The following is a 19,395-nucleotide window of genomic DNA, read 5'->3' as shown; positions in this document are numbered from 1 at the left end:
TGGACGCTCCCCGCACAGCGCCCGCGGGTTGGTCCACACTGGGGGAAGGCGGCGCTCTCGCCAGCCTCCGACCCGGGTGTGCTGCACTCAGCAATTCAAGAACTGAAAGCTCAAATGTTCCACCACCCAGAGGCCCCCGAGGAAATCATCGGCCTTTGTACTGAGGCTCAAATGGACACTGGCTGAAGGGGAGGCCTGTACTCTGTGCATAAGCCTGACTGCCTGCTTCAGTGCCATCCCCGCACAGCTCTGGTGCACCGCGCAGAAAATTAGCAGCTATGGAGTGATGGGCACGTGTGAAGCTTAGAAAAGGATTCCAGGAAACCAAAGGTTACTGTTTGGGTGTCTGCCCACCCACCCAGCCCCTAGTAATGAGGCCGAAGCAGAGCCACTTCATCGCAGAGGATGCCTCCACGGTCTCCACCCGCCCTGACCACCGCCCCGACCCAGAGCCTGCGAGGATTCACAAAAACGCTTTCCATTTTCCTCCTCTTATCACATCATCCGCTCTGAAGACGAAATACAGTGTTTCATATTTAGATCTGCTCTGAGTAACCACATCCAGTGACATCAATATCTGGAAGAAATATGAAAACACAAAATATCTGCCTTCCAGAGTCGTGTGATTTGAACAAAAGAGAAATCTATCTTAGGGAAGATGATGTCTCCTGAAATAAGAGAATGTGGAAAAGTGTGAAGTGGCCCTCAAACAGGGACAGCTCAAGGGAACTGCGGAGTGTGAGTCAGGGTGTGAGTCTGGGGGACAGGGAGGGCGGGACAGTGGGTGCACATGACCGTGGGGGACATTAATTATTCCTGCAGAAATGCAGCAATTGCCAGAGGGAAAGATGTACAGACTACAAAAACCAAACCCATAAAAATGGTGACTCTGTTTTGCACGGCATTCAGCACTGGACATGGATTTAAAAACTGGACCTCAACCAGCTGGTGGTCCCCACCCTTGAGAAACTGACCAGCCCCACTTCTAACCATGGTTTAATGTCAGTGAAACGAAATGGTGCCGGCCATTTCTAGGAGTCTTGAGTTTTAAACTTGCTCATCTGAAGCCTCTGGATAAAGTACCCGTTCCTTTGTTCTACAATAAATGCTTTGTCCCAGTCTGCTGAAAGCCTGTTTCTCCCTCCACTGTCCTTATCGTGGTAATCGTTTGATTTCCTGCCCAGCTGCTTACCCCTAAAATTTAGGAGACTTGACTAATAAATACAGGAGGAGTGACAGTAACACAGGGTACTCGGATGCTGAAACTAGGGAGGGAAAGTTGGTGGGGAATAGAATGTTCACATAACCTCCAAGTCGCACCCCTTAAGTTACATGTTAATTACAACGAGGCGTGAGATTGACCCAGGAGACACCATCTCTAACCATGTGATCAAACCAACACTGACGACGTCGGGACAAGTGGCTATCCTGGGCCTGATACCATGCACCCAGGACACGCCACTGCCCTGTGCTGTTCTGGACAAAAACACGTAGTAACGTGAGGAAGAACTAAAGAGCCTCTTGATGAAAGTGAAAGAGGAGAGTGAAAACGCGGGCTTAAAGCTCAACATTCAGAAAACGAAGATTATGCATCTGGTCCCATCACTTCGTGGGAAATACATAGGGAAACAGTGGACACAGTGGCTGACTTTATTTTTCTGGGCTCCAAAATCACTGCAGATGGTGACTGCAGCCATGAAATTAAAAGACACTTACTCCTTGGAAGGAAAGTTATGACCAACCTAGACAGCATATTCAAAAGCAGAGACATTACTTTGCCAACAAAGGTCTGTCTAGTCAAGGCTATGGTTTTTCTAGTGGTCACGTATGGATGTGAGAGTTGGACTATAAAGAAGGCTGAGCACCGAAGAATTGATGCTTTTGAACTGTGGTGTTGGAGAAGACTCTTGAGAGTCCTTTGGACTGCAAGGAGATGCAACCAGTCCATCCTAAAGGAGATCAGTCCTGGGTGTTCACTGGAGGGACTGATATTGAAGCTGAACCTCTAATACTTTGGCCACCTGATGAGAAGAGCTGACTCATTTGAAAAGACCCTGATGCTGGGAAAGATTGAGGGCAGGAGGAGAAGGGGATGACAGAGGATGAGACGGTTGGATGTCGTCACCGACTCGATGGACATGAGTTTGACTAAACTTTGGGAGTTGGTGATGGACAGGAAGGCCTGGCAGGCTGCAGTCCATGGGGTTGCAAAGAGTCGGACACAACTAAGCGACTGAACTGAAACTGAACCTCAAATGAATTTTAAGAAATCAAATAGACCCAAGTTGAAAGACCATGCGGGAGAATCTGCACTTCACCTGGAGGGGAAATGGAGAAACCTCTTTACTTGAAATAATTTTAGACTCACGGGAAAGTTTTAAGTTGTAGGGTTCTTGTATACCCTTCATGGAGCATATCTACTAATGTTAATAAACTTACAGTATCTTTAAAAAAAAAAGATTTTATAAAACAAACTTACGGCTGCCAGGGGGAAGGGATAGTTAGGGAGTTTGGGATGGGCATGGACACTGCTGTGTTTAAACGGATAACCAACAGGGACCTGCTGCACAGCACAGGGAACCCTGCTCAGTGTCACGTGGCAGCCCGGATGGGGGCTTGGGGGAGAGTAGACACGTGTACATGGGTGGCTGAGTCCCTCTGCTGTATTCTGAAACCATCACAACATGTTAGTCAGCTATGCCCCAATACAAAACATTCAAAAGAAAAAAAGTTTTTATTTTTAATTTTTTAAAACTGAAGTAGCATTGATTTACAATGTTGGGTCAGTTTGGGGTGTCCGGCAAAGTGATTCAGTTATTCATACATATATTTTTTTTTCAGTCTCTTTTCCTTTACAGGTTGCTGCAAAATACTGAATAGAGTTCTATACTGTGCTATACTGCAGGTCCATATTGTCTATCTATTTTATATGTAGTAGTGGTATACGTTGATCCCAAACTCTTAAATTTATCCCTCCTCTCCCCTTTGGTAACCATAAGTTTGTTTTCTATTTCTGTGGATCTCTTTCTGTTCTGTAAATAAGTTCATTTACATCCTTATCTTTTAGATTCCACATATAAGCCACATCATTTGACCTTTGTCTTCCTCTGACTCACGTAATCTTAGTACAATGACCAAAGCTAAGAAATAAAGACTGGCACAATACTATTAAGTTCATTCAGATTTAAGCAGCTTTCCCCATGTCCTTTCTGTGTTCTGGGACCCAACCCAGGGTTCCAAACTGCACTTAGCTGTTGTGGCCCTAACCTGCGCCTCTTCCTCAATCTTTCTTCACCATTCGAGACCTGACACTTTGGTGAGCCCTAGTCAATTACTTTGTACAATGTCCCTGAACTTGAACTGAATTTCTTATGATTAGACTGAGGTTGAGCATTTCTGGCAGGGACACTACCAGACTGCCACTGTGTCCTTCACATCAGGGAGAACATGATGTCAATGTGTTGTTACTGCTGACCTTAACCATGGCCACTTGGTTAGGTGATGTTTGTTGGGTTTCTTCACTTTAAGTTACCATTGTCCCCTTTGTAATTAATAAATACATTGGGGGAGCTAAGATGAGAATATGCAAATATCCTTTTTCTCCTCAAACTCTTGCCCACTAATTTTAGTTGCCACCGGTAGCTCTTGCCGGCAGCATTAACGTGGTGTTCAACTGGCAGTTTCTGATTCTCTTATTCCTGCTTCTACATCTACTAATTGAGCTTCTTCTATAAGAAAGGACTGTCTCTTCTCCCCCATTTATTTCTTTATCCATCCTCAGATACATCAGTGTTTCTTTATTCTATGGATTATAATCCAACGTTATTGTTATTCATTTTCTTGCTCAAATTGTTCCAGCTTTGGCCATCAAGACTTCTTTCACGGCAGCTCCATGTTCCTGCTAAAAGCCTCTATGTTCTTTTGAGCCCCTCCTTACTTGCTGGCACAAATACTTTAGGCACACAGTCTATTTTTCCTGCCCCAGTGCCTGAATCAACCACATCCCCAAAGACACTGGAGTTTCGAACATTATCTAATTACACTCTAGAAACATCACTCTGGCGGCAGCTTTGGGAGACGGGTGGAGCCTGAGCATAGAGGCAGACAGGCCAGCAGGGAGCCTGCCACAACTCAGAAACAGTGGAAGCTCGAACCCAAGTGGCGGCGATGGCAGAGAGGAGACGGCTTCCAGAGACTTGAGAGGATGACACGACAGGTCTTGGCGTTGACTTGACGCTGAGGGAAAAGGGAGGAGGTGGCCTCCCTGAGGACTCCCCAGGTCCTCCTGGAGAGCCTGGTAGGACAGCAGCCACCACAGCGGACGAAGGACCACCCGCCTGGGGGGAGAGGGAGCGGGCCGGGCTGGGCTTGGGGCGGCTGCGCGCCTGGCCGTCAGATGGACACGCTTGGGGCTCAGGCCAGAGGAGGAGATGAGACAGCGGAGGGGAGAGGGCAGGGCGAGGACACAGCCGGTGCCGCACCACGTCTGGGGACAGACGGGGGACCAGAAAAGGAGGCTGGGGGATGGGACAAGAGGTGTCGAGAGCATGGTAAACCAAGAATGACACACACAGCAGACAGGTCGAGGAGGACAGGCACTTAAAAGTTTTCACTTAAGTCAGAAAGAGAAAGAAATGCCATAAGGTATCAGTTACACGTGGACTCTGAAATAGGACACACACGAACCTATCTATGAAACGGACACAGAGACAGAACCGACTGCTGGTGGCTGAGGGCGGGGCGCCGGGAGGGTGGAGTGGGCGGCAGGGGCTAGCCGACGGAAGCTCTAATCCATGGAGTGGGCACACAGCAAGGCCCTACGGAACAGCACGGGGAACTCTACTCACTACCCCATGAGAAACCACAGTGAAAAAGAACGTCTGTATGTGTGTAACCGAATCGCTCTGCTGTATGGCAGAAATTAACACAACAGTGTAAATCAACTCTAAAAAAATGTTGTTTTTTACCTGATTTGGCCATTATATTTAGTAATTTTAGAAGAACAGTTTTAATGGAGTGAGAAGACAGGCGCCTACGGGCAGAGGGGAGCAGGAGGTGAGACCAAGGACGAGATACATACACACTTCCTTCACAGACTGTCGGCACAAAGTCAAGAAAATCGTGCACTTGTTGGAAGAGGATGCAGAGTGTGTTTGCTTTTATCAGAAGCATTTATTTAACATTTGTGCATTGCCTATTACTGGGTGCTAGGAAGGACTTAAGCATACTTTTATGTTCAGGAAAAGGAGCCAGAAAGGAATGAAAATTACCTTTTTTTTTTTTTAAGGACAAGGAAAAGGATACACTACAGAATGTCCTAGAAGGAAGAGATGAATATGGGGGCAGGGGGAGAGAGCCAGGGAAGACTAACCTTGACTGTCAGCCTCTGCTCTCTAAAGACTGGCATGCAGATCATCACACAATATGTAAAGAGCACTAAAGACGATCTCCAGAGTTAAAGATTTCATATCCAAATTTTAAAAAGATACTCTAGATCATGGCTGACACACTACAAACCACAGCCTGTTTTTGTATGCCCTTTCAACTAAAAAATTTTTTTTTATATTTTAAAAGATTGTTGTTGAAACAAGAAACAAAGAATATGTGACCAAGATTGGATACAGACTGGAAAGCCTAAAATGCTTCTGACCCTTTAGAGAAAAGTTTGCCAAACCCTGCTCTAAATATTTTCACAATAGCAAACATATAACATTTAAAAATTCAGCCTAACAAAATAGTAATGTTATGCAAAATAGTAATAACTTTGAGAAACAACCTGGAAAAGTGACCAGGCAGTGGCAATAAATATAAAGGAAAAAAAAAAAGTCAGATACATACTGTCAGGGTCTTGATATGATAATCCAGTCTTCCTGGACCGTAATCTGGTCTCATATAACAAGAACAAATCTGCTCTATCTTCAGATACAGATATGCCTGGGACAAAGTCCCTAAAGTGGGTTTACCCACAAAAAATACAAGAAAAAAGAACCAAGAATTTTGTTTTTTTTCTAACTTGTTTATAGTGCTACTATTCAGGAGAGAAAAAAAAAAGAACTGAAAATTAAAAGGTCAAAGGGGAATGATGAGGCCAATTATATGGAACAGCAATGATGTCATAACAGCTAACTGTTAAAAATGATTATGGGCATTACCTTGAGATATAAGAGGGATACAAAATGACTTCAAATGAAACGATGAATCAGAAATTACATATGTACGTGTGTGTAGAGAGCGCACAACTGTGACACTGGATTAGTGCACTGATCGGAACCGGAGCTCTGGGAGATGTGAAGAACTGAACTCTGATGTGGTTTCCCATAAGACCTTTTGTATAAAAAAAAGATTCTTAAAATGTAAATCCAGTTCTTATATGTTTCAAAGTAAAGCAGTCAATAAAAATGTACCTTTTAAAAGACAAGGTTTGAAAACACATGTTAAAACTTTAAGATGAGTTCAAAGACAGAACCATGACGCAGCAACTTAAGAAGCAGAAAATTCTTCTAGGATGAAACAAGCCTGATTCCTTGTTCTGGTCACACCCTGGCCTTCTAGAAATAAAAGAAAGACATTCATGCCTCAACCTGTCAAACAGTTCCAGATTTTCTACTCGGGTAGGATTTTTCAGGTGCTGCTTAGAAGAGGCTCCTCCTGTAACCTTTAAGAGCCCATGGAAACGGCCATCTCAAGAGGAAACCCCTTTGGTTTGGGGGCACTCTTTTTTCTTTTTGGCTGCACCACATGGCTCGTGGGATCTTAGTTCCCGACCAGGGATCGAACTCACAACCCCTGTGTTGGAAGCTCCGAGTCTTAACCACTGGACCACTGGAGAGTTTCTTGGGGGCACTCTCACAAGTCTTCTCTAATTAAAAACTGGTGGATCTGGTTCTTCTTTGCTGCTGCACACAAATGGCGCTGAATACTACTGAAATTTCTTACCACAGAAGTAGGTCCGTATTTCTCCTCACTTTCTGTTCCCTCTTCTCATAGAGTCAGAATGAAGGTCTGCCTTTTCCAAGGCAAAATGGAACTCCTGATTTAAATTCAAAGGAGAAGTAAGAATTTATATGAATGTATTTTCATGTCTTTGTATTCTTCCTTTCAAAGCAGTTCAAACCAAAGCATTAAACGATGCTTAAGAAACTTTTCTTTAAAAAAAAAAAAAAAAAAAAAAAGATAGTGGGAGTAGGAAAACAAAAACCCACTATGGCCTGAAATACACCCCCACCCCACCCCCGCAGCCCACCACTGCCCTTTCAGTTCCCTTTAATAAATGAGAGACAGCTCACGATGACTTTCACTTCAGCATCTCAAAATGCTCTTCTGTTTCTGGCGCCTCCTTCATTTATAATCTGTTAATAAATGTCTCTAAACAACCTGAGGCTGAAAATGCCTTCCAAAATGTTGTCACGGGAATGAATGCTTCTCTATTAATTCTTTAGTCGTGTTGTGACAAAAGCGCTCTCTCTGGAGCTACTACTTTTGAAGAAAGAATTTGGTTCCTGCTCCCAGGTTTCTTGGCACCAGAAATGGGACTTTGTTGAGCTTGATTGCGCCATCTAAAGCGGTACAAAACTCAAGACTCTCTTCTGGGTTAAAATCTGTCCTAAGATGGTTTATTCTGCCCCTCTCCCCCAGTCCCCGATACACGTTCAGTTATATAGTAAAACGCCTCGGCCAAAAGCTTCATCTCACTTCCAAGTAAGACGTAGCATCCTGAACTCTCATCTCCTACTTCCTCATCGGCCCTTAGACTGCAGGCAACTCAATTCTCTTACCTACAGACTTACTAATGGATCTAGCGCCTCTGGCCCTGGAGATAAAAGACGCTCTAAGGGCACCCAGTCCATCTGTCTGTTCTGTTTCTCCTTACTGAATAAGACAGACACGTGCGGCACTGAAGGTACACACCATCCACCACAGAGAAGCCTGTAGGAGGGAGTGATTATTTGGCAGAACGGGAAAAATATTACAAAAGAAGGGATACTGGGTCCTGAAGGATGGAAAGGAATAAAAAGCGAGAGGTCAAGAGAGGCAGAGATGAGAAACGCATATATTCACAGATATGTCACCCTCTGTAGAAGCTGCAACTAGAAGAGCCTGATTAAAGTGTTTCTACAGCAACGCTACCTTGAACTGGATGCCTCAGAGACAGATCGTAGTCTTCCCCATTCTTCACAGGCAGCTGGGCTCAAAACTTGTTAGCTCTTCCTTCTTCCTTCAGCCTAATTCCTGCATCCAAATAGCAGTCGGTTGATTTCTCCTTTAACGTCTACCTTGGCCACGACTGACATGGGGGCCTGGGTGCTGACCTGAATCAGTCAGCAACTCTGTGGCCCTGGGAACAAACCACCACCAAACTACCTTCTCAGAGCACAGCCCTGTTCCCATTACTGGTGTAATACCACTGCTGAACGACTGAGTAAAACTCTAGACGAATTGGCTGGGCTCTGGAGAACACCATCTCAATTGGCCGTCTACCCGCACTTCCCACCACTCCAGTCCAGCCCCCAGTCCAGCCCGCGCGGCGTGCTTACCATCGTGAGCACACACCTGAGCCCCTGCACGCACACCTGTGCTAACCGGGACCCTTCTCTTTGCCCCTCTCTTCACCTGCCCCACCCAGCCCTCTACCTCTAACTCATCCCCAAGGCCAGGCTCCACTGTTTCCTCCTTGGCACCTTTAGGGTCAAGAAAGCGGCCCCTCCTCCTCGGAACGCCTGTGGCTGGAAGTATCTGTACCATTAAAACAGCCTCGGTTCCACACTTTGTCCTTTCACACCTGAGCTGTAACCTCTGAGGACGGAGCCTGTACTTGCCAGAGTCTTTGAGAGCTGTCCTTCATATGCCCAGTAAATGACGACCAGCATTGTTCACTGATAGGACGTGAACCTGGGCTCTCCTGGCTCTTCCCTTTTTCTCACCAAGTCCTACTGCTAATCCCTCTACTCCAGCCACTCCAACTCCACTGATGAAGCCAAGCCCAGGGGACTCCTATGTCCTGTCTGAACCATTCTCAGTTCAGTTCAGTTGCTCATTTGTGTCCAACTCTTTGTGACCCCATGGACTGCAGCACGCCAGGCTTCCCTGTCCATCACCAACTCCTGACATTTGCTCAAACTCATGTCCATCAAGTCAGTGATGCCATCCAACCATCTCATCCTCTGTCGTCTCCTTCTTCTCCTGCCCTCAATCTTTCCCAGCATCAGGGTCTTTTCCAATGAGTCAGTTCTTCATGTCAGGTGGCCAATGCATTGGAGTTTCAGCTTCAGCATGAGTCCTTCCAATGAATATTCAGGAGTGATTTCCTTTAAGACTGACTGGTTTGACCTCCTTGCAGTCCAAGGGACTCTCAAGAGTCTTCCCCAACACCACAATTTGAAAGCTTCAATTCTTTGGCACTCAGCCTTCTTTATGGTCCAACTCTCACATCCATACATGACTACTGGAAAAACCATAGCTTTGACTAGATGGACCTTTGTCGGCAAACTAATGTCTCTGCTTTTTAATACGCTGTTTAGGTTGGTCATAGCTTTTCTTCCAAGGAGCAAGCATCGTTTAATTTCATGGCTGCAGTCACCATCTGCAGTGATTTTGGAGCCCAAGAAAATAAAGTCTGTCACCGTTTCCATTGTTTCCCCATCTATTTGCCATGAAGTGATGGGACCAGATGCCATAATCTTAGTGTTTTGAATGTTGAGTTTTAAGCCAGCTTTTCACTCTCCTCTTTCGCTTTCATCAAGAGGCTCTTTAGTCCTTCACTTTCTGCCATAAGGGTGTCATCTGTGTATCTGAGATTCATATCTGATTGCGTATTCTCCCAGCAATCTTGATTCCAGCTTGTGCTTCACCCAGCCCAGCATTTCGCATGATGAACCATTCCAGCACCCTCCAAAATGACTCTCATCAACGCCTGACCTAAACTCTTCTGATAAAATCTAAACTATCTCACACAGACTAAACTATATTGGAAAAAAAAGTTTGTGGTCCCTTTCCTGTATCTGCCACCTGCCCAGCCAGCTCCCAACATACAGCCCTCTGGGAAGTGTTCCAGCGGGAGCTGGGCCTTGGTGGGGGCAGTGTGCACACCGCTCTGACCTCGGCTACGAGGCCCTGCTGCCCCCTGTCTGGATTCCTGCAGCTCCACCAACTGCGCATCATCTCCTCGGGCTGGTATTCCAATCCAATCGTGACTCGGATCACAGCACTTCGGTTCCCTGTGCTCTCCCTGTGGCCCCCAGCTCTGCCCACACTGACTCTCCGTCCTCCACACCCCCTCCAGATCTCAGGTTAGACAGCTCTTCCTCAGAGTTGTGCTCCCCACCCCACCCCGGTCCACCCCTCACATCTCTCTGTAACGAGATCTCTTCATTGTCTGCCTCGCCAGCCGAAGTCCACGGATCCAGAGCCCTGGAGGCCCAGGACATGGCAGCACCGTGCATAAATGCAGTGCTCAAGAGAAGTTTAATGAATGAGCAAGCATTTAGGAAACTTTTGACCAAGGATCTATATTCTCTACTTAAAAACAGCTGTTTCTGTAAATGTAATGAATGGGGGTTACTAACACAGTAGCGAATGATTAGATGAGTCATTTAAGTACACTTTTTAGAGCAGACTTTCAGAAGTAACTCCTCTGAAAATAAAATCAATCTCTTCTTTTTCCGTTCTTGAAATTCTGGTACTACCACACCACACAATATCGTGTAAAATTAAGTGAACATCAAAGATAACTTAAGAAGCTCACAAGCACATGGGTTAAAGGGTGATGGCATTTCTAAAGAATGTTCTGACAGCTGTGACGGTGATGCCCATTTTCCTCCCGCTTCATCAACAGGTAAAAAGACAGGAAGTAAGGCAGCAGAGCCTCTCCTTTGCTTCTGCTCCACTGCAGGACTGAGAGAAACGAGAATCTTGGTGTGTCTGCAAGCAGCAGGCCTCATTCCTTCCAGGCAAAGGCAGCTCTGTTCACATGGGCACCAGTGTTAAGGAGCCAGGCAGGAAAATAAACCTAAGGACCAACCAACCAACCACCTGCAGGAAGTCTCTAATCGGCAAGAGTTAAGTCTGAACTTCCCACACCAGCTGGAGCACAGGAGGAGGAAAAGCTGGACGGCTGTGGGAAACTCTTCCTGTGACTAACAGATGAAACATTCAAGACAACGATGGCTTCTGCTGGCCTCCAACTCAGCCCACTGAAGCAGAAGTGGGCTCTAGCGAGGACAGAGCAGCAAACAGTGAGCACTGACTTTGCTTTCTAAGGATTTTCTTGCTCTTCCCAATCCCACCTCCTCACACTGCCAGCCACTCACAGTGAATGGGCTCAAAGTGGTAGATAAGATGCAGACCAAACTCACACCTTAAATGTGAGGTTTCTCCAATTCAGAGAACTGACTGTTTTGTACAATTCAAGTGACAAAGGTCTGAAAATATTTTGAGCTCAATAATACATGACAATTTAGAATTATTCAGAGGCAGAGGCACTTGGTTACTGATGAATGTGAATGTGACTATAAAACTATGTTTTACAATATTTCTACTCATGTTAACACAAAAATTGCAAGTGCCAAATGGTCTTTAAAAAGAATCACAAAATACTTATGAGCAAAAATGTACATTTAAAGTTCTATATCCATTAGCACATTAACTATAAAAAAAAAAAAGCACATTGTATTGGTCTATACCCCATTACAACAGTCTATTTTTAAAAAGCAGTCTTCCCCACTTCCACTTTGATGCGCGCTGCCTCTTAAAGCTTTATTGCCTGAAGGCCAACTCTTTTATCTAACAAAATATTTCCCTGAGATCTTATTTTCCCAGAGTATTCTATTTTCCTAAAATCTCTGAAAGGAAGGGGAAAAAATCACAATTTATTCCCATAGAGAATTGAAAGCAGCAAACATTAGACCATCATTCTACGGTGAAGACATTCTTTGGCAATAAATGCTTAGGAAGACAACTTCAGTCTCCGCTCTTCTGAGCACAGGGGTCAGGAACTCCAGCTGAGCGATGAAGGACATTTAGAAGGACACACTACCTTCACCCTCCACACAGCTGTGCTTGCCAGCTTTACTAGAGCCTTTGATCGCCTTCCTTCTTTGGACCCATCCTGTTTTAGGAGGCAGACAACCCATGGGAAGCACTCAGAATTCAAGGTTGCAACCTAACCTGCTCCTTGTCACACTCACACCCTGCATCTCCACCCTTAACCTAGAATCCCAACTTACAAATTATTCATTTATATCATAGCTCGAGCATACAAAATGATAGACTTGTGTTCTTCCAAAGGATGATGCCACTCCCCAAAGGACTCAGAAGCAAAACGACTCCTTATTTGTCCTAATTATGTTTTCTTTATGGAATATAAATAGAGTTTAAGCCTCACTTTGATATCATGAGACAGACTGATTAATAGTTTAAACAGCGGATAAGGTGGTTTTATAATCTGGATGCTTGGTCTGTATTATCCAAACCTAAATCCTTGGATAGCAAGGAGATCAACCAGTCAATCCTAAAGAAAATCAACACTGAATATTCATTGGAAGGACTTGCTGCTGAAGCTGAAGCTCCAATACTTTGGCCACCTGATGCGAAGACCCAACTCATTGGAAAAGATCGTGATGCTGAGAAAGACTGAAGGCAGACAGAGATGGGGGGCAGCAGAGGATGAGATGGTTGGATGGCATCACCAACTCGATGGACACGAATCTGAATAAAGTCCAGGAGATTGCGGAGGACAAAGGAGCGTGGCATGCTGCAGTCCATGGGTGGCACAGAGTCAGACACCACTTAGCAACTGAACAACAAAAAATCTGTGAAGCCAGAACTCCTATGTGGAAAAGCACTTTGCTCAACTCTCTAAATTATATAATAAAAATTACTTTAAGAACACTGAAGAGAACTTGCAGAAGAAAATGGCAACTGGAAGAAGAGGCAGAAGCCAGAGGGCACAGTTAAGACAGGGAGAGCTTACCAGCTGGCATTCAATGGCGCTCAGATTTAAAGATGCACCTCTGCCACACTGCTTTTTACTCAAAGTAACAAGTCTTGGGCAAGCTATACAATAAGTCTAAACATTCAACACTTCTCTTAATGTTAGATCCCTTAGTCTAACAAGAATTTTATTGATCTGTTTCATCATTTGAAACCTTCTGAGAACCTGTCCAGAATTAGAGCATTTGCTGCTACTAAGAGTGACAACCGCTGCCTTGTATATATACACGTGTATCTTTCAGCTGAAATAAGTAATCTATGTTAAACTTAGACCTCCAACTTACAAGCTCTTGGTTTTCTTAGGAACCCTGAGAAAATCTTTCTTTGATCTTCTGAAAGAGAACATGCTTCAATATTGGTTTTGGAAAATCTCACATTAAGAACAAGGTTTAATCCAATACTAAAGGAAGAAGAGGAAGAAGAGGGAGGAGAGGCGGAGGAGGGGGAGGGGGAAGAGGAGAATGGAGATGATCATTTTGAACCATGTGACTGAAGCTGTTCAGGGCAGATTTCATCTTTTTAAGCAGTTGTTAGGGATGCCTTACAGTAAACGGATAGAAACAAACAAGGCCAAACACGGCTTAGATCCATTAATAAGATGTTCAAGCCCAGTTTATTTTCCATCACCATCAGAGCGCAGCATGAGTAGGTACAGTTGATTGAAAGATTGCTCAGGATCAGTAAGCATCTCAGAACCTGGAGTTTCCAGCTGAACCCGTGAGGACTAAGAAACCTAACAGGTCACAATCACTATGCAAAACCCTTTGTAATCATTCATGAGCTGCTTTGAGACTCAAGCACAAGTGAAAGAAAAGAGACTTCAGGACTGAAAGCTTGCTCTGCACATAGCAGACAAAACTAATAGACATCAGTGCTCAGAAACTAAAGGGCGGGTTTCAAGTACCCAAGGAAAGGATGACAACAATTTCCACATTCCCATGAAACTTGGACTCCCACAGGCATCATATTAGTCTCGTTAAGAAGTTTCACCAGCATCATCTATGAGTCAAATTTTAGATTTAAACGGCAAAACAGGCTCATCAATACTTAGGCCTTGGAACACATCCAAATTAAGAGCATAAAATAAACGCTCGTAACAAAAGAACTCTACAGAGCTACATTTATGCAGCAGAATATGCAACCAAGTCCTGCATGACAAGGCAAAGGGAAGGCTGTAACATCAATGTGCAATAAAATTAAAAAAAAAAATCTTTTTAGCCATATTGCATAGCACGAGGGATCTCAGTTCCCCAATCAGGGATGGAACCTGCACCCGCGGCAGTGGAAGCTCTGAATCTTAACCACTGGACTACCCAACAAAACTACAGATGGCACAATAGAGCTGTAAGACAGAGACAGACGCACAGAGCAGAGCAAAAACAGCACAGAGCCCGATCAACCTCACTTCATAGACGAGAAGACCAGACTAAGGCCCACACAACTGTCCAAGATGATCCAGGCTGGAGTCTAGGCCCAATGGCTCCACTCCACACCCACTAGACCAGCTTTTTCTCAAAACACAAGGGACAGAAATCGCCATTCTTACTGTTGGCTAACTTATCACAGGGTCCAAATTCTAGGGAATCTTTCTTTCCTTTACTCTCTGGGACTAAAAGCTAAACAAACTCCTGTTCCAACAGATTCCCTAGAAAAACCAAAATTCCCCAAAGTGGATATGGGACTGGAACCTGTACAGAGCCCTATTATACCACCACAGAACCACACGGCAATTCACTTGCAAATTCTTTCACAGACATCACACCCGAAGAGCCACAGTTTATGAAAGAGAGGAGGGCGAACTCCACACCAGATCAAGGGAATTGTGCCAGAATGAGAAGAGCCTAAGACATGAAGCAAAGCAAACTTTGCAATACTCAGGAGAAAAGGAAATTTCCTACAAGCCTCAGGGAACCTTTCCCAGAAGGTCTCATGGTTGCTGAGAAAGGAAAGGGTTGCTGTGGGTCGTCATTAGAGCTCTGAATTCAATGTCATCATTCTTAAAGGTCGTCAGCTACGTTTAGATTGGTTTTTTTTTGCCAACAAAGCGAAGGGAAAATGCCATTCAGGGATCATGAGAAAGTGCTGGGCAGAGGGCATGCCGGGAAAGCAGCATCCCACGGTAAGCTGTGGGGAGTGACGAGCTCTGGGAGTCTCTGCCCATCCTCCCTGGAGCGCCTCAATCTTGGGCGGTGTGACACATGCCCCACCCAGCCTTCCTTCAGGTGATCATTAGGAGTTTGTTGCTGAATTTAGGTTTTCCTGCCTTTTTCCTTTTACAATGAAAGTCTTCTGGTGCTAAGACGATCAGGAGGAAAAACAAATGCTAAACCAAAGATAAAGCACAGGAAAAGATTAAAACCAAGTTAGGCTAAAAGACTTTTTATATGGAGTAAAAACTATGCCAAATGATTTGCTTCAATTCCTAGTGCCACAAAGTTGGATTGGTTCCCTTGGCTGATGATACAGAAACAATATATAACATTGTTTCTAAGCCACACAACTTCAGACACCTATGACACTTACTAAAACCAGGCAAACCGGAGACTTGAAACAAAGCTCAGACTACCAAATTTGCAAACACCCAATCCTTTCATTTATGACATCGCAGACCTAAGTGTTTACGCTTCAAAAGAGAAAGTAAGAAACATCAAGTTCTAGAACATACCAATTCATTTTGTTTCACTATAACTCCTTCAAGTTTCACTCAAACAAAATGGAGATACTATAAAAGCCCAATAAAATCAGCATCAAAAATTAAACAGTTCGTATCTAAATACTAATACAAAGTAGTCATATTACTTTGAAGAAGCCTTGAGACTGATAATTTTAAAAGAACCCCAGGAACAAATATACAGCTTCAATGACCAAATAAACCTACAGCAGTCAATCAATCCCTGAAAAAACACATACTGACCAATTCATATTTACCTAGAAAATGTTAAAAATAACTGCCCTACCTACTGTGCAAGATGGCTGAAAATAAAAATCAAAATGAGACAGTATGTGAAAGTACTTAATAAACAAAGTCAGTAAGAGAGTTTACACAAAGACTAGTTAAACGCAAATAATGCTATAACTTGGTATGGTAAACAAGAAGGAGACTAGGTATCACTAACCTGGAGTCTAATCCTAGTTGAATCACTAAGTGCTGGTAACCTCACTGTAATATAAACCACTAATGCCCACCGTGTTCCATTTTTTTAATTGGAAGGTTAACAGAATTGGACTAGAGGGTTTTAAGTCCCTTTTGGCTCTGCTACTATGATCACTAATATTTCTCACCTAAATTACTACTAGTATAAACTAATATTACTGAATATTATCATATGTGCCACTATGTTACAAGCAGATACCCCATCTTTCCTAACTTGGCAGATACAGCAGTGATACCTTGCCAGTGATACTTCTGGAGACCTGTGTGCAGACCTGTGAGGGGTTTAAAGCCCAGTTACCTATTTCTGCACAGGGTTGGTCCAAGATTAAATGAGAGGAAGACACATTTTATCCCTCATTGATCAGACTAGTGGGCTGAAGCCGAGATGAAGTCATCTACTGACAACTCAAAAAAGAGTGAAAGCTGGGAGCACAAAGCAGGTGCAGGGCTCTTCTCCATCAGAGACAACTGAGCGTCTGAGATGGAAATGAACCAGAACTGGTCCCCTCGTGTCCAGTCGGCTGTGGCAAAAAGGAAGGCAGTCCCTGCTTCCACTCATCTGCTAACCACCAGGCACTGGTCTTTCTGCATGCCAGGGATGTGGAAATGAACAAAAGCAAAGTCCCTGGCCTCATGGAGCTTACACTGTGGTTGGGGAAGAACCACAAAGTAAATGAGTAAAATGCAGGGTATATTATCTTGGTAAGGGCTATGGAGAAAAATGAAGCATGCCAAGGGAACAGAAAGCATGTATTTGGTGATTCACGGTTTTCTTTTAAGCCAGCTGGATGCCACTTACAGAACGACAAGAATGCATCTAAAGTAGTTTTCCTCAGCATTTCCTCAAACAAGGAGTTCTCTGTACACAGGAAGATGCTAGCCTGCTGATCCCAATTTTATATTGATTGCTCAAAAGCTCTAAACTGCCAGCCGTGAGCTATCTGTCACGTGAGCAATCGAAACCCCACACTAAGATGAACTCATCCCAAGCCCACCTTTGAAATCCACACAGTGCAAATAGATTTTAAGAAAGCGAGCCAGGAAGAGCCAGAAGTTACCAGAAATTAGTTGAAATGCTTCTGACGAGGCACAGATGTCTCTTAACGCACAGGTTAAAAGGCAATTTGTGTGCTGAGGTCTGCTAGGACAAGGCATTGAGTCTACAGCACACATCATTTTCCTTTTTTCTGACCTGTCAATTCTAGTGACATTCTCTACTATTAGTCTATATTTAACCAGTTTACTGGGTAGTTTCTCCAGCTTTTAGCATTTTCTCCATCTTTTATTAAAAGAGCAACTCAGTCTGCAAGGAAGTTCCTACAACATACCAGCCCCTGCAAGATGTGATACCCTTGTATGAACACTGTCCTATCCACCTTCAAATCACCTCGTTAGTTGAGCTGACAAAACAGGCTGATCTTCGTTTTAAAATGCCTTCTCTAAATCGCTAAAATCTCATCATGGTCCTCGGATTGTATAACAGCATCCTGAGAATTACAATAAGTCTTTCGAAATGTGCGACAGCTTACTGTAACGTCCGTCTAAAAGACACTGCCCTTATTTTTAAACGAGGACCCACAGGGGTGGCAAAGTCACTTCTGCGAAGAGCCCGGGCCTGGAGTGGAGGTGGGGCGGGGGTGGGGGGGGGGGGGGGCGGGTCGGGCAGTCCATCCTAAGGAAAACATCCCATGGGTTTTCCCTCTGCCCGCACCGGAGGGGAGGCGTGTGTTCGGCTTCTCCGTGGGAGGGGCGCTCCCTGGCCGCGTTCGCGGCGCAGGGCCCGGCCCACCGCCCGTCGATTCCGAGGCGAACGGCAAACTTAAGCCGGGATCCGCGGGCCGGGCCCCGGGCGAGGGGACAGGCTCTCCCCAGCGCCGCCCCGCCCTGCGCGCGGGTGCGGGCCCGGGTCCGGCCCAGCACGGCGTCTGGGGGCCTCGGAGGCCGAGCGGCGGGGACCCGAGGAGCGAGGGACGGCAGCGGTGGGGACTGCGGTCCAGGGTCCGCTCCAGGGAGCAGGGCCGGGCCTCGGGGCGGCTGTCCTGGGCGGGGGTGAGGCCCGGCGGCCGGGGCGTCTCCCGGGAGGCACAACGAGCCGAGAGCTGACCACGGGGACCCCGGCGACCGGCGGGGGTTGGGGACCCGGGGCTCCGCGCCCCGCCCCCGGGCCCGGGGCTGCGCGGCTCCGCCCGGCCCCCGCCTCACCTGATGTACGGGCTGGCTGCAGCCAGGATATTCTTCTGCACCGGGATCTCCTCCCCGTCGAGGACCAGGTGCGCGTCGCAGAAGCGGGACTCCTCCCGGAACGAGCTCAGCGCGCGCAGCAGGCGCGTGGCGTGCTGAGGGTCGGACACGGCGCTGCCCTCGGCCATCGCGGCACCCGCTCCTCCGCCCGCCCGTGGGGGATCTGGAAGTCGCCTCGCCGGACCCCGCGAGCCGCCTGCGCTCGGCGCGCGCCCAGTCCGCTCGGCCCCGCGCTCGGCGAAGCGAGATCCAGCCCGAGCCTCCGGAACGCGCTTGCGCCGTCCGCCCTGCGAGCGGCCGGCGCCTTTAAGGAGCCGCGGCGTTGCGTCATTTCTCTGCGACGCCCCTGTGCCCTCCTCTCTCTCTGTCCCGCCCTCCGTCGCCGGAGGCGGCCAATCAGAAGCCTCGTCCCCCTTCCGAACGCCCGGATCCCGGAACTGGCGCTGCCTGGGCGCGGGTCGGCGGCTGAGAGCTATCTCTGCAGCGCTGGAAGGGTGTTCGAGTGCGCTGGCGCTCCAGGGTTAAGTCCGTGGCTCTGGCGCCGTGAATCTGAATCCGAGCCTCGGTTCCTCCGCTCACTAGCCGTGTGACCATGGGTAAGGTGCCCATCCGCAGTTTGTCTTTCTGCAAGATGAAGATGATTTCTTAGGTGTTGTTGCGGGCTGATGTGAGACAACCGCACGTAAAAGAGGGCGCACTAGGTGTAGCTTTCATTATTTACGAGAGAAAAGGCGCTTCCCAGGTAAGAGCACAGAGATCCGAGAAAACCAGCCCCGAAAAGAGCGTTTGGGTTGCGGGCCCGGGAGGGAGATGCAGCGGATGAAGCTTGAAGACGTAAGCGAGACTTCTTTGGCTTACGGTCGGGAGGTTGGTCTTGATCCCATAAATGGTAGGAACCGTGATAGGGTTTTTCACGAAGATCGAGCTGCTGCGTGGAGAACTGGAGGGTGGGATTGGATGCCAACGGTAGAAACGTGGTTAAATATTGCCTTACTTGAGGGAAGGGACTGGTG

The 19,395-nt window shown here is 46.3% G+C and overlaps 1 protein-coding gene across 7 annotated transcripts in view; it reads right to left on the bottom strand.

Annotated features, from left to right (window-relative positions):
- GAN (gigaxonin) overlaps positions 1-18,678 on the bottom strand; it is a 57,067-nt gene extending 38,389 nt beyond the window's left edge. The window contains exons 1-3 of one of the 7 annotated variants that reach the window (XM_055553607.1): positions 18,344-18,480; positions 8,128-8,229; positions 6,937-7,030 (exon numbers count right to left, since the gene is read on the bottom strand). Coding sequence is in view for 2 of the 7 variants with exons in the window: in XM_055553604.1 (XP_055409579.1) it covers positions 18,344-18,510 (167 nt within the window). In the remaining 5 variants the exon portion in view is untranslated. Of the gene's footprint in view, positions 1-6,936; positions 7,031-7,787; positions 7,880-8,127; positions 8,230-18,343 lie in introns of those variants that run through there. The other 6 variants (XM_055553608.1, XR_008704350.1, XR_008704349.1 and 3 more) reach the window with 6 other exon arrangements.
- Positions 18,679-19,395: the final 717 nt, after the last annotated feature.

Source organism: Bubalus kerabau, chromosome 17, assembly GCF_029407905.1.
Source record: "Bubalus kerabau isolate K-KA32 ecotype Philippines breed swamp buffalo chromosome 17, PCC_UOA_SB_1v2, whole genome shotgun sequence".
NCBI lineage: Eukaryota > Metazoa > Chordata > Mammalia > Artiodactyla > Bovidae > Bubalus > Bubalus kerabau.
The sequence above is the reverse complement of the archived record's forward strand: the minus strand, read 5'-3'. Positions and strand labels throughout refer to the sequence as shown.